The sequence below is a fragment of the Sapajus apella genome, unplaced genomic scaffold (genome assembly GCF_009761245.1).
Source record: "Sapajus apella isolate SASKATOON/1434 unplaced genomic scaffold, GSC_monkey_1.0 scaffold34, whole genome shotgun sequence".
Taxonomy (NCBI): Eukaryota; Metazoa; Chordata; class Mammalia; order Primates; family Cebidae; genus Sapajus; species Sapajus apella.
Genome location: NW_022436974.1, coordinates 1,325,319 through 1,341,338, shown reverse-complemented (window position 1 = coordinate 1,341,338; position 16,020 = coordinate 1,325,319). Strand labels below are relative to the sequence as shown.

General features: G+C 36.7%; 1 protein-coding gene across 1 annotated transcript in view; it reads left to right on the top strand.

The window, feature by feature from the left end:
* ARHGAP42 (Rho GTPase activating protein 42) overlaps positions 1-16,020 on the top strand; it is a 304,364-nt gene that overhangs the window by 165,992 nt on the left and 122,352 nt on the right. The window contains exon 4 of the mRNA XM_032295706.1: positions 3,192-3,263. Coding sequence (XP_032151597.1) covers positions 3,192-3,263 — 72 coding nt within the window. The remainder of the gene's footprint in view (positions 1-3,191; positions 3,264-16,020) is intronic.

The following is a 16,020-nucleotide window of genomic DNA, read 5'->3' as shown; positions in this document are numbered from 1 at the left end:
CTCTACCTCATTTGCCCCAATTCTGATGTGGTACCAAAGTTCCAGTGGCTCAGGCCAAAACCTTAGTATCTCCATTGATTCCTCTCTGTTTCTCCCTCTACCTAATTTGTCGTTGAATCCTTTTGTGTATTCCATAGAACTGTCGCTGGAATTCCTCCTGTGCATCTGTCAATACTGCTGACATCCCATTTTGTTCCTTATCACTTCATATTTGAATTTTTCTCCCAGCCATTTAGCTGGCCTACGTTGTCACGAGCTCTTCAGTCTCAAGGCTATCTCATATATGATTGGCTTCTTAGAAAAGGCTTTTACATTATTCTTGTGTTCAGAAGCCAGCAGTGATTCCATACGCAGGCTTCATTGCCTAGATATTGGGTATAATTCATTCTTTCCTTATTTTACTTATTTTCATTTAGTTTTCTACTAGTAACAATGTTGTATATTTCCTTTTTCCAGTTAAGTATTAATAACATTAGTTATCAGTTATTAACAACATATAGTACCTCTTTGGAGCCTGCTATGTGCCAGACACTTTTCATTGTGCTTCGTATTCATTCTACTCCTTCCATTTTATTTTTATCTTTTTTTCCCCCAGGTTCAGTAACTTATCTGACACTATTTCTATTTTAAGTGTTAACTGAAAGCCTCTCACCTGATCAGTGCGTTCACAATCATGACTGACTCATAATGAATGCTTCATAAATGCTTTCTTTATCTTTACTGCACTCCTTCTTCCCACATGCCATGCTTAGTTCTACCCCCTTGCCTTTGTTCATGGTGTCCCTGTTTCTAGAATATTCTTTACCTTTCGTGCATCCAATTAACATCAACCATCCAAATTCTGCCTGGACTCATATAGTTCTCATGCATCTTTCTTGTTGTCAAAATCCTAATGTATTTACAAAGATTTCTGCATAGTTTTTCATGTAACTATTCTTGGTTTCATCTTTGAATTTTTCTAAAATTGTTGAATAGATACATTTATGTATTTTCATCTTCTCGAATAGACTTTAACTTTCTGCAAAATGTAGCCTATACCTTAATTCCTCCCCCTCCCCTTTCCCCATCCCAGCACTGTGCTTGGCATATATATATACAGATATGTATGTATATGTACATGTATATATGAAAAAACTATCTTGGTCACTGGATGTGGGGGATCCTAGGCCATCTGTCCCTCAAGACTTTCATGGGAAAATATCTTCTCCTAATTGCACATGGATAAACTTCAACCAAAAAGTCAATACAGTAGTTTTAGGTATAGAAATGTATTAACCGGGCAAATGCAGAATGAGATTTATAATCTCTTTATCTGGAAATATTGGAAAGCATATGTAAGGCACTGAGTGTTTCACATTCATTGTCTCTTAAGTCCTTAGAACTAAGTTGGTAGGTAGACAATGCAGCTGATGCTCAAGATGGTTAAATAACAGCTCATAAGCAAGAGAAGCCCATTTAAACCCAGGTATTCTCAATTTTAAATCCATGTACTGTTCTTAAGCACTGTGCTGGATATCATCTTGTTCAGTTTCATAATTGTTGGGTTTTTCACCAGTTGAGAAGTATCTACCAATTTAAGTTCATGAACTTGAAATGCATTAGCTCATGCTTGCAAAGGACTTATTGCAGTTTCCAGCATAAACATTCAATAAGTAGTAGCCTTTGTGGTTGCTATTACTCCAAATTACACTGAAGTGCTCATGATACTGTCTTTCCCTTATGCAAACTTAACATTAAAGGCTGAGTCAGCTGTGTATTGCATCTGTACAACCTGGATATGTGTGTGTGTGTTTATGTAATCGGGGTTTTATGAGACAAAGAGGTTTTAGAGAGAGGATTAAAAGTGAGCTATTTTACTACTATTTCTAATCATCTCTGCCCATTAGGGCGCCTGCACAGTATATCTAGAGGTATACCTGTCTGAGCTTAAAAATGAGGATTAGGTGGGAGATGTCAGTGGTATCTACAGTTGGCCCTCATTGTCTGTGACAGGATTTTTTGAGTATTCATCTACTTTCTATGTTTTCACAGCATAGAATTTTGGTCTTCTTTTCAAGATGTGTCATTCTCATTTTTCTGCAAATCGAGCATTATCAGGATCATAGAAAGTGGTGTCAACATTCTAGTATTTATTTTTGTATTTTATCTCTGCATTTTTAGATTATGGGCTTTAAGAAATTAAACTTGATTAGAAGTTAATGAAAATAAGTGAAGGTGAAACCCTTTTATTGAAATGCGTATATTTTGATATAATTTCAAGCTTATAAAAAGGTTAGGAGAATAGTACATGGAATACCTCTATGCCCTTTAACCTATTTTAAAGTAGGATAATATATTTTGACAATAAGAGTTTTTCTCTGTTTATCCTGGTATTTGCTAATTATATAGTAGATTATGTTCAGTTGTCATAGTGGTAGAACAAATGATAAATTTTGTTAATTGGGCCTCCTCCTTATGTTAATGCTTTCTAGAGGCTATTTTTTAACTTAAAGATTCCCTTCCAGAATAATGATATCCTTAGAAATTTCTGTCTGCTTTCATTCAGTTGCTGCCCTTCATATTTTGCACTCATTATAGTAGTTTTACAGATCAGTATTGAAAGATTTATTCATTTTGAAGTTTAAGTAAATCTCAATGTGAAATTTGGGGCTAAAATACTTTTCATTGAAATGAAATCAAATACTATTTTAGTCAGGTTGGAAGCATTAGAACATTCAGGCAAACCGCAATTCCTCATTATGAGGAATCTAATTAAATAGGGGAAAAAATGAGCTTTATTTTGCAGCTGTAGAATTCTACCATTCTAATGGCAAAATGGGAGAGCTTTTATGTGGTTTAGATTTAAAATGATTCTTGTACTGGCTATATTAAACCAGTGTAATTACAGGTATTTGTAAATTTAATGTGCTGTTTTTTAGTTAAGTCTTAGAAAAAGAAATTTAAGTATTCGAACTAAGATTTCACTACAATAAGTACTTATTTTCATATTTTTCACATTGTTATGAGGATCAAGGGAAATAATATGTGAAAACAGCTTAACTATAAAGTAGAAAAACTATATATAACATGTAAGTTGTTTTTATAGATGCAAGCTAAAACAAAGTGTATGTTTGATACTTGGATAGACATTTTTCCAATGTTGTTGGCATGAAATTATGCAGGATTTAATATATGTGCATTTTTAATTTCAGATTCAAAATGCTAATGATGTATTAATTGCACCACTTGAGAAATTTCGGAAAGAACAGATAGGTGCAGCAAAAGTAAGTGTTACATTTTATTATTCTTCAGATATTCTCCTGTTAATTAAAGATGACATAATTCCAGATGTTAATATTTTTGAAATTGGAATGACCTTTAAAAAATTTTGTAAACTTTTTGCATGGAGCCTGTTACAAAGACTGGACTTCTTTTAGACATAAAAGATATATTATTATTCTACTGATTAGATAAAAGCATGTTATAAGTGAGTTCTTCCTATTCCAACAATTGTAGGAAATGAACTCTTTTGAAGACAGGGTGAAATTATGAGGAGCTTTGTTCCTAAATAAAATTAAAATTAGGCATAGGGCACATTGAAAATTCAAGCAGTGATTATATGAGTGAGAACTTTTAATATTCTTTGTATTATTTATTAATAAAAATATGTGTTTGTGAGAAAATTTAGAAATGTTTGTCACAAAGCCTTTGTGTTAATGTTTAATTGGCTGTGGACAAATTAAAATTTTTCTGATTCTGATCATCTGAAATATGCCTGCATCTTCATTCTTGGATCCATATTTTAACCGCCTGTGCAACATTATGGAAGCATATAAAATTTAAGGTTTCTAAAATAGAACTAATCATCTTCCATCCTTCCCACTTTCTTATTCTGTTTGAGTTTTCCTTTTAGTCAATGTCACATTCCTTCCCCATTGGAACACTGCTCTCCATTCTAATGCAGAATAATTTCTACTCCTTTCCTTCTTACCTCTTGTTTGAAATATTTGAAATGGTCTACTAATTGGTTTCCACACCCTCCTTGTAATCTATTAACAAATTTTCACCATCTTTGATTATGTCATTCTTCCATTGATGAAACCTTCAGTAGTTCTGCTTGAAAATTTAATTTTGATAATGAAAGCTTTCCACAACTTGGAATTTTGAACTTTCCTACCTTTCAGTATACCCCACCAGCAGGCATAGTTATCTGTTCACCAGTCTCTGTATATATATTTATCTGTTCACCAGTCTCTGTATATATATACCTGACACTAATCATGTCTTTGCCCAAACTTTTCCCTCCTTCTGGGCTACTTCTTACCCTTCATTTTAAGTCTTGCCAGACTTCATATCCCAGCACCAGAAACAAGCCTTCCTTATGTAGGCCTTTCTCCTGCAGATGTTCCCCTTCCAGAACTGATATTGTTTCCTTTTTGTAGGATTAAATAGCCTTTATGCATATTTCCCATAAGAAGTTAACACAGTTTGCCTTGATTAGAATTTTATGTGCATTTCTCCACCAATTGTGAGCAATTTTTAAGTCAAGGACTAAAATCAGAACCATTTTTGTGTTAATTAATTCGGAAAATACTTAGTCTCATGGTTGGCTCACATGTGACATACATGGTGTTTGATTAGATGTAGCTGTAAACACGTAAAAGAAGATTCCTGCACTTATGTCCCTATTATCTTTCATTAAAAAAAAGGAAATAGAAGTAATTACAAATGTATTGGGGATAGTGATGCAAAAGTGCAGAGTGCTTTGCAAGGGCACTTGTACAGGAAATCAGGAAATGTCTTCTGCAAGAAGTATTAAGGAGAGACCTCAATCATGAGAAAGGAAAAAGAAAAGCGAGGAATGGAGACATCATGGTGGGAAGGGAACAAAACTTACAAATATTCCGGACAAGGGAATGGAATACGGGAATGAATAAAGGTTTTTTTGGTGGGGAAGGGGAGACCCTGGCGTTTTAGTGGAAGAAAGTCCAGTATGTTTGGAGCACAGTGGACCCTAGAGGCAGAGGCCACATGTGCAGCTTTATAAATGGCTCACAGTCTTTTACTCCTTAGCCTAAGGGCAGTGATAAGCAATAGAAATGTAAGTGGGAGAGTGATATCTTATTTGTATTTTAAATGTCATTCTAACTGCATATCAGGCAGGGATGGGAGAAGGCGGGACTACCTGGGCAAATCAAGTTTTGGGGCTGTTGGTTAGTGGCTTTAGATAAGGAAGGTGACAGTAACTGTGGGGACAAGGAGATGTATGAAAGCTATTTTAGAGGTGAAATGATAGCAGTAGGAAGTGGGTTGTTAGAAGGAGAAGGTTTCAGGAATGCCTCTCTGGATTTCAGGTTGCATAATAGGGTGAGTGTTGAACCAGTTACTGAGAGGGACAACATTTATGTTTGGATGGCAATGACAGTTGTTGAGTTTTAGTCATTATGAGTGAAATTTAGGCTCCCCTGAGACATCCATGTGATGTTGAGTTAGCAGGTGTATATTCAGATCTGAACTAGAAACATTTGGAAATTCTGTCTTCTAGGTGTTAATTAAAATCATGGGAATAGATTAGATCCCTTTGAGAAAGAATGGAGTGAGACATGAAGAGGACCCAGGGCGTTTATAACCTAAGAACTCTCTCAACACTTGATGTTTGGGGAATGAAAGACAGGAAAGGGGCTGAGAAGGAGGGAACAAAAGAAGGAAAAAATGACAAAAATATGGTGTCCTAGCACAAGAAGAGAGCCTTTTCAAAATTAATAATAGCTAATTTTTATTGGCAGGGACTTCCACTGAACATCTATGACCTAATTAAATGGTCACGAGAAAACTGTGAGTTGGGTACTGGTATTACACTTGCTTAAAAATGAGGAAAATGATGAGGTGGCCTGTAGCAAATCACAGAGCTGATCTGAAATTAAGAGTCAACAAGGTCCCGAAATCAGGCCATTTTTTGATGCAGTGTTTCGCTTTGTCCAGGGTGGAGTGCAGTGGTGCCATCTCGGCTCACTGCAACCTCCACCTCCTGGGCTCAAGTGATTCTTCTGCCTCAGCCTCCCAAGTAACTGGGTTTACAGGTGTGTCCCATGATGCCTGGCTAATTTTTGTATTTTTAGTAGAGACAGGGTTTCACCATATTGGCCAGGCTGGTCTCGAACTCCTGACCTCAGGTGATTCGCTTCCTGGGCCTCCCAAAGAGCTGGGATTTCAGGTGTGAACCCCTGTGCCCGGCCATCAGTGGTATTTTTATAAATTGAATTAGAGCTTTGTAAAAAAATTCTTTACCTAGCACCCATATTCCAAGTTTTATAGTCCCCCGCCCCCGCCCAAAAAAACAGGTAAGTTTCATCCGTTTGAGAATTATCTTTTTTTTATTTGGAGGTTCAGGTTATCTAACAGTTGCAGTGGCAGGAGTCTTAATAACATTTTAATTTGTTTTGTAAACATCTCAATTGCAGGAGAGCTCAACTGAGAACACTCAACAGTATACTATGCCTTTGTCTATTCACTAGAAAGTTAAACTTGTGATTAAATGAAGCCGGTCTTGACAGCATTAATATTATTGCACTTAGCCTTTTGGTGGTAGTGTTTGTTTATTTTATCTGCCGGATGCATTTAGTACTAAATTGTTTCTAAGTTACCAAGTAATTCTAGCTTAATAAAGTGAATAGTGAATTACAAGTAGGCATGTTATTCTGAAATGTATGTATATACCAATTTTCTTTTGGCATTGTAGAATAAACATACATGAAAATTATTTATTTTTTCTACTACTTTACTCCCTGTTTACTTAGATATTTTCTTATTTGATATATAAAGTTAATTCTACAAGTGACACTCCGTTGCTTTTCAGCCTTTGCTTTGGAGATTTCCCATAAGCATGTTTGGGCTGATTAGCCAGCTGGAAGGTAGGGCTGTTGATTAAGCATAGAATCTTCCACTGCAGTCAGCGACCTCTTCAGCTTGGTCCACACGCGCATAGCAGTGTGGAAAATGCTGAGTCAAAGTGGCCTTTGCCTTATAACAGATGATACTATTTAACTGTAGTGGATAAAATCCATGGACCGCAAACATTTCCTTTGTAGTGTATTGTATGGTACTTTGAGACACCTGATACTTTGCTGTGAAAGTGAGGCTCTTGGTAAGTTAAAGTTGTGGGAAAGAAGCATTGTGCATCTGTGAGAGGCATTAGAAAAGATTAATGTTGGGGTTGTTGAACTGAAGGACAGAAGGAAATGGGTTTTGCTGTTTCAGATACTTGGAGATTAGAAGAATTATCTATAAACAGTTGTCAAGGATATATTTATTTAAAGTTTCTTAGTACGATGGTATATACAGAATGAAACTGTGTTACATGCCAGACACATTACATGTGTCAGAGGCTTAGATTGAATGTTTGGTTTCTCCTGACACACTACTGGTTTAAATTCTAGAGTACTAGTGGAAAGTAGGTATTCAGAACAGTTGATATCAACTATATGAATTTCCACTCTAGGAATATATTCGTAGTAGTAGTATTAGGTTGATGCAAAAGTAATGTCAAAAACTACAATTACTTGTGCATCAACCAAATAATATAGAGTGAGATTAATCATAACTGTTTTTTGGATGCTTTTTAAATAAATCAACAGCTCTATTTCCGTGACTATATTAGAAACCTCCTTGTTCTCAGAGAGAATCAAAAATAAAGCCTCTCTGCACTTTGCATGCCTCTTGCTGCATAGACCAGCTGACTCAGAAATCTAGGTAGAGCTCTATATCTGAGTTTTTTTTTTTTTTCTTTCTTTCTTTTTTTTTTTTTGAGATGGAGTCTCACTCTGTCACCCAGGCTGGAGTGCAGTGCTGCAATCTCAGCTCACTGCAACCTCCACTTCCCGTCTTCACATGATTCTCCTGCCTCAGCTTCCTGAGTAGCTGGTATTATAGACTCCTGCTACCACACCTGGCTAATTTTTATATTTTTAGTAGAGATGGGATTTCACCATGTTGGCCAGGCTGGTCTCGAACCCCTGACCTCAAGTAATCTGCCTGCGTTGGCCTCCCAAAGTGCTGGGATTACAATCATGAGCCACTGCACCTGGCCTATGTCTGAGTTTCTAATCAAAGATAATTTCCTGTGGAAAAACAAATGTGTGTTTATAAACATACATACATACCAGAATATTATGTATGTTTAGTGATGGAACTTGTGCCAAGGAGGCCAAGGGCTTGTCTTCCACATACAGATGTGTATTATACAGAAACAAACTGGGAGGAGATGTGGTGGCCCAGTGAAGATCACAACTCATTTCCTCAGACAGAAGTCCTTTGACTCCATAGTGCCACTCTGTTGTGAAATACTTCATTTTCTTTATTTTTAAGAAATAAATGGTTTAGTGTGAAATATCTTAGTTATCAAAATGTTTCGAATATGGCCAAACTTACCCCTTGAACCAAGCATAGTTAATATGTGTTTCTCTTACTTTTGAAATTTCCCTTGATGTGTGGGGTCCCCAGTACACAGTAGGCGCTTAATTCTGACTTGTTTCATTAGAGATAAGAGAACTGGGAAATATTGCCCACAAAAGTTAAAGGATACATTTTTATTTCTATGAGAAATGTTTTTTCAGACATTGCTTTTTATTTTTAATAAGACTTTAATGAAAATCATATGAACGTTCTTTTATGGTTTTTATATAGAAATCAGCAATATATTGCTAGTTATTTTATAGTAGAGCTTGATTTCTTTATATTGTTTTCTTGTTGAAGAGTGTAGTGGAAACATAATTCTGGTCCCCTTTTCTGTCTATAGTGGAGTTTGGTTCTGTCTCTGAACATGGTTTATCATTTTCAAACATGCTTTATACCTGCAGTTATTTTAGCATGTAGTATCAAAAAAAAATCTATACATAATTGTCACAATTCCTGTTACAGTCTTATATTCCTGTCATGTGAAAAGTGACTGAACTTGTCTCAAAATAAAAATGGCATAGAGAATCTAAGAAGTATTACAAATGCCTCGCTCAACTTGAGCAAAGTTGCACAATACAAAATCGGTGGAAACAAATAGCTCTCCTCTATCATACTGATAACTAACTATCCAAAAGGAAAATTAAGAAAACAATCCCTTTATAATAGCCATGATAAAATTAGATGCAGAGTTAACCAAGGAGGTACAAGATCTGTATATAAGAGGTTCCTTGGAGATTTTGTAAGTTCAGTTCCAGACCACTGACCTAAAGCAAATACCTCAGTGAATCACACATATTTTTTATTTGTTAGAGCATATAAAAGTTATATTCACACTATACTGTAGTCTCTTAAGTGTGCAATGATAGTGTTATGTCTGAAAATCAACGTACACAGCTTATATTAAAAATACTTTATTACTAAAATATGCTAACAATTATCTGAGCCTTTAGTGAATGGTATTCATTTTTCTGGTGGAGGGTCTTGCCTATTGTTGATAGCCTCTGACTGTTAGGGGTGGGGGTTGCTGAAGGTTGGGGTGCGGGTGGCAGTTTCTTAAAAGAAGACTACAGTGAAGTTTGCCTCATCGGTTCACTCTGTTTCATAAAAGTATTTCCTGGAGTGTGTGATACTGCTTTTTGATAGCATTTTACCCATAGTAAAACGTCTTTTAAAATTGTAGTCAATTCTCTCAAACACTATCTCTGCCTTATCAAGTAAGTATATGGAGTATTCCACATCCTTTGTTGTCATTTCAACAATGTTCACAAGAATAGATTCCATCTCAAGAAACTAGTTTCTTTGCTCATCCATAAGAAGCAACTCCTCATTCTTTTAAGTTTGATTGTGAGATTGCAGTGATTCAGTCTTGACTTCAGGCTCCACTTCTAATTCTAGCTCTCTTGCTGTTTCCACCACATTTGCAGGTAATTCCTCCACCGAAGTCTTCAGACCCCTCCAAGTCAACCATGAGGGTTAGAATCAACTTCTTCCTTGAATTATTAATGTTGTCAAAACCTTCTAGAATGGTGAATCCTTTCCAGAAGCTTTTCAATTTCCTTGCCTAGATCTATCAGAGAAATCACTATCTGTAGCAGTGATAGCCTTATTGTATTAGCCTATTCTCGCACTGCTATAAAAAACTACCTGAGACTGGGTAATTTATGAAGAAAAGAGGTTTAATTGACTCACAGTTCCCCAGGCTGTACAGGAAGCATGGTTGTGGAGGCCTCAAGAAACTTACAGTCATGGCAGAAGGGCGAAGAGGAAGCAAGCACCTTCTTCCCATTGCAGAGCAGGAGGAAGAGAGAGAACAAAAGGGGAAATGCTACACACTTCCCAACAACCAGATCTCATGAGCGCTCACTCTCATGAGAATAGCAAGGGGGAAATCTGCCCCCATGATCCAGTCACCTCCGAGCAGGCCCCTCCTCCAACACTTGGAATTACAGTTTGCCATGAGATTTGAGTGAGAACACAGAGCCAAACCATATCAGTTATGAAATGCATTTCTTTAATCATAAGACTTGAAAGTCAAAATTACTTCTTGATCCGTGGGCTGCAGAACAGATTTTATGTTAGCAGGCATGAAAGAACATTAATCTGCTTGCACGTATCAGGGTAATCAGGCAAATGGGCAATGAGTAGTACTATATTTAAAGGAATCATTTTCCTTTCAAGAGTACACTTAAAGTGTTCTGTAGGCTACACTGTAAAAAGATGTACAGTCCTTCAGGCTTTGTTGTTAATCTTCTAGAGCATAGGCAGAGTGGATTTAGCATACATCTTAAGGGCCCTAGGATTTCTGGAACGGTAAATGAGTATTGGCTTCAACTTAAAGTCACTATCTGCATTAGCCCCTTACAAGACAGCCTGTCCTTTGATGCTTTGAAGCCAAACATTGACTTTTCTTCTCTAGCTATGAAAGTCCCAGATGGCATCTTCTTCCAAGAGATGACTGTTTCGTCTGCATTGAAAATCTGTTGTTTGGTGTAGCCACCTTCATCTACCATTTTAGTTAGGTCTTCTTGGATAGCTTGCTGCAGACTCTACATCAGCATTTGCTGCTTCATGTGAGATGTTTATGTTAGGATATGGCTGCTTTTCTTTCCCTTGAACCAACCTCTGCTGGCTTCAAACTTTTCTTCTGCGGTTTCCTTACGTCTCTCAACCTTCATGGAAGTCAAGAGAGTTAGGACTGTGCTTTGCATGAGGCTTTGGCTTAAGGGAATGTTGTGGTTGATCTTCTAGCTAGATTCCTAAAACTTGCTTCCTATTTGCAATAAGTATTTTGATTTTTTACCATTTGTATGTTCACTGGAGTGGCACTTTGGATTTCCCTCAAGAACTTTTGTGTTAGTAGCTTGGCTGACTAGCACAAGAGGATTAGCTCTCAGTCTCTGTCAGCTTTCAACATACCTTCCTCACTAAGCTTAATCATTTCTAACTTTTGATTTGAAATGGGAGACATATGACTTTTCCTTTCAGCTGAACACTTGGAAGCCATTGTACAGTTCTTAATTGGCCTAATTCTTTGTCAAGGAAGAGGGAAGCTGGAAGAGAGAGAGAGAGAAAGAGATACAGAGAAGTCCAGCTGGCAAAGCAGGCAGAAGACATGCAGTATTTATCAATTAAATTCACTGTTTTATATAGGTATGAGACCATGGAGCCCCAAAACAATCACAATATAGTATCAAAGATCGCTGAGCACAGATCACCATGACAAATATAATAATAATGAGAAAGTTTGAAATATTATGAGAGTTAGAAAGTTGTGACACAGAGACATAAAGTGAGCATCATTTAAAAATACGGCACTAATAACCTTTCCAGACGTGGTTACCTCAAACCTTCAACTTGTAAAAAATACAATATCTAATGTACAGTACAACAGAGTAATAAATGAGGTATGCCTGTGCTTGTAGTTCCCTTTAGTCTAACTTCTCTCAGTGGTACTTATTATGTGTATAAAATGTTGCAGAATTATTCACTTTATTTATCTTTTTTAACAATAATAATACTTGACCCTTTAGTTAACCAAATATTGCCTTAAGCACTTTACGTGTAAACTTATTTAACCCTCAAAACTAGCATAAATAAGACAACTGTTAAACTCATTTTATAGATAAGGAAACTGACGTACAAGGAAGTTAAGCAAATGGATCAAAGTAACTAGTAAGGAGTAGGGTCAGATTTTAAACAGAAATGAGATAAAACATATAGTTCTTTTATAGCACATTTTGGGCACAGAAGATATTCCTCTTCTTCTTAATCAGGGAAGATGGGCTGAGCTCATTTGGACAGTGAGATAGTGTCTTAAAATATTAGCAGCAAGTTCTATATTGTTATCTTAACTTAAAATTGAACCCTGGCACTTACTGGAAGTGTAAACTTGGACATTCTCATTGCCTTTTCTAAGCTTTAATTTCCCCATATGAAAAATGGAGAAAATAATAAAACTACCTACATAGGATTGAAATAGCTTAGACATTTCATATAACTTGTTTAGCATAGTTTCTTCCACATAGTAAGTACTAAGATGTTAATTGCTTTTATTTTGTAACTATTCATGATTATTGCTATTATAAACCTTCTATCAGTGTAACCAAAGTATCATTATAAAAATGATGAAGTCATTTTTATATGTATGTAGGTTAGTTTGCCTTATTTTGTTTCATAGATGCACTTTATTAATATTCAGAAATCAACACGGAGACAACAAATCTGTATTGATTTTTGAATATTGATAAAGTGTGGTTCACAGGGGTACTAGCAAAAAGGCTTCTAGATGGACAGTACTCATAATTAATAACATTATACAACTTATGGAACACTACTGCATATAGTACTCTTATAAAGTAGAAGGTATCATCATTTTTCAGATAACTCATTTGAGACCTAGAATGATGAAGGGGCATTCTCAGCCACCAAAAGGTGAATATATACTGTAAGTAAAATTTGAATCCAAGTCTTTTTGCACTTAATTCAGTAATCTTGGCTCTGTACTATACCTGCATCCTTTAAAGGAATGTAAATCTTTCCTCTTTCTTTTTTTCTTTGTAGTTCATAGTGTGTTTTCTCTGTCTTTACAACATCCTTGTGAGGCATCAACTCCAAATGACCCCATTACCACCAATGGAAAAACAAACCAAATTACATCTCCTGGAAACTGTTAGTCAGTAGTTATCTCTGCATTTCACGTTTTTATGCCAGTCAGTCGCTGAGGCTCCCATAGAGTTAGAATTTTAGGTAGACACCTAAGAAGCCATTCTATTGGAAAGTTTTCAATTCATATTAATGTATGAATATCACTATATATTAAATGTATGCATACATACATACATATATAGATTATTACAGCTTTAAGTGATTCCTATGTGCTTAGATCAGAAAATAAGCTCTAATGTTGTAATTTGATTGTACTTATGTTGTAGGTAAGATTTCCCTATTTTACCCTGCTAATGATTCCTTGTTTTGATGCCTAAAGACCAATACTTAAGAAACATTTTAAGCTTTCCCCAAAATTGTATTTTTCCAAAAGATCTTTATGTTACATTTTTAGGTCAAATATGGACTTTTAAAAAATTAATACTATTTACAAGTGCCATATATAAATCTTTTTTTTTTCCCGTTTATTTTATTGCATTTTAGGTTTTGGGGTACATGAGAAGAACATGCAAAATTGTTGCATAGATACACACGTGGCAGTGTGATTTGCTGCCTTCCTCCCCATCACCTACATCTGGCATTTCTCCCCTTGCTATCTCTCCCCAGCTCCCCACCCCCCACCCTCCCTCCCCTATTTCCCCCCAACTGACCCCAGTGTGTAGTGCTCCCCTCCCTGTGTCCATGTGTTCTCATTGTTCAACACCCGCCTATGAGTGAGAACATGCGGTGTTTGATCTTCTGCTCTTCTGTCAGTTTGCTGAGAATGATGGTTTCCAGGTTCATCCATGTCCCTACAAAGGACCCAAACTCATCGTTTTTGATGGCTGCATAATATTCCATGGTGTATATGTGCCACATTTTCCCTATCCAGTCTATCATCGATGAGCTTTTGGGTTGCTTCCAGGTCTTTGCTATTGTAAACAGTGCTGCAATGAACATTTATGTGCACATGTCCTTATAGTAGAACGATTTGTAATCCTTTGGATATATACCCAGTAATGGGATTGCTGGGTCAAATGGAATTTCTATTTCTAGGTCCCTGAGGAATCGCCACACTGTCTTCCACAATGGATGAACTAATTTACACTCCCACCAACAGTGCAAAAGTGTTCCTATTTCTCCACATCCTCTCCAGCATCTATTGTCTCCAGATTTTTTAATGATCGCCAATCTGACTGGCGTGAGATGGTATCTCAATGTTGTTTTGATTTGCATTTCTCTGATGACCACGGATGATGAGCATTTTTTCATATGTTTGTTGGCCTCATGTATGTCTTCTTTTGTAAAGTGTCTGTTCATATCCTTTGCCCACTTTTGAATGGGCTTGTTAGTTTTTTTCTTGTAATTCTGTTTTAGTTCTTTGTAAATTCTGGATATCAGCCCTGTGTCAGATGGGTAAACTGCAAAAATTTTTTCCCATTCTGTTGGTTGCCGATTCACTCTAATGACTGTTTCTTTTGCTGTGCAGAAGCTGTGGAGTTTGATTAGGTCCTATTTGGCTATTGTGGCTTTTGTTGTCAATGCTTTTGGTGTTTTGGTCATGAAGTCCTTGCCTACACCTATGTCCTGAATGGTTTTGACTGGATTTTCTTCTAGAGTTTTTATGGTGTTAGGGCTTATGTTTAAGTCTTTAATCCATCTGGAGTTAATTTTAGTGTAAGGTGTCAGGAAGGGGTCCAGTTTCTGCTTTCTGCACATGGCTAGCCAACTGTCCCAACACCATTTATTGAACAGGGAATCCTTTCCCCATTGCTTGTTTTTGTCTGGTTTGTGAAAGATCAGATGGTTGTAGATATGTTGTGTTGCCCCCGAGACCTCTGTTCTGTTCCATTGGTCTATATCTCTGTTTTGGTACCAGTACCATGCTGTTTTGATTACTGTAGCCTTGTAGTATAGTTTGAAGTCCGGTAGTGTGATGCCTCCCGCTTTGTTCTTTTTGCTTAGAATTGTCTTGGCTATGCGGGCTCTCTTTTGGTTCCATATGAAGTTTAAGGTGTTTTTTTCCAGTTCTGTGAAGAAGGTCACTGGTAGCTTGATGGGGATAGCATTGAATCTGTAAATTACTTTGGGCAGTATGGCCATTTTCACGATATTGATTCTTCCTAACCATGAACATGGAATGTTTCTCCATCTGTTTGTGTCCTCTCTTATTTCATTGAGCAGTGGCTTGTAGTTCTCCTTGAAGAGGTCCTTTATGTTCCTTGTTAGTTGTATTCCTAGATATTTTATTCTCTTTGTGGCAATTGTGAATGGAAGTTTGTTCTTGATTTGGCTCTCTTTAAGTCTGTTATTGGTGGATAGGAATGCATGTGATTTTTGCACGTTGATTTTGTATCCTGAGACTTTGCTGAACTTGCTTATCAGTTTCAGGAGATTTTGGGCTGAGACGTTGGGGTCTTCTAGATACACAATCATGTCATCTGCAAATAGAGACAATTTGACTTCCTCCTTTCCTATTTGAATGCCCTTTATTTCTTTTTCTTGCCTGATTGCTCTGGCTAGAACTTCTAATACTATATTGAATAGCAGTGGTGAGAGAGGGCATCCTTGTCTGGTGCCACATTTCAAGGGGAATGCTTCCAGTTTTTGCCCATTCAGTATGATATTGGCTGTTGGTTTGTCTTAAATAGCTTTTATTATTTTGAGATACGTTCCATCGATACCTAGCTTATTGAGGGTTTTTAGCATAAAGGGCTGTTGAATTTTGTCAAAGGCCTTCTCTGCATCAATTGAGATAATCATGTGGTTTTTGTCTTTGGTTCTGTTTATGTGGTGAATTACGTTTATAGACTTGCGTATGTTGAACCAGCCTTGCATCCCCGGGATGAAGCCTACTTGATCATGGTGGATAAGCTTTTTGATGTGCTGTTGCAATCGGCTTGTCAGTATTTTATTGAAGATTTTTGCATCTATGTTCATCAT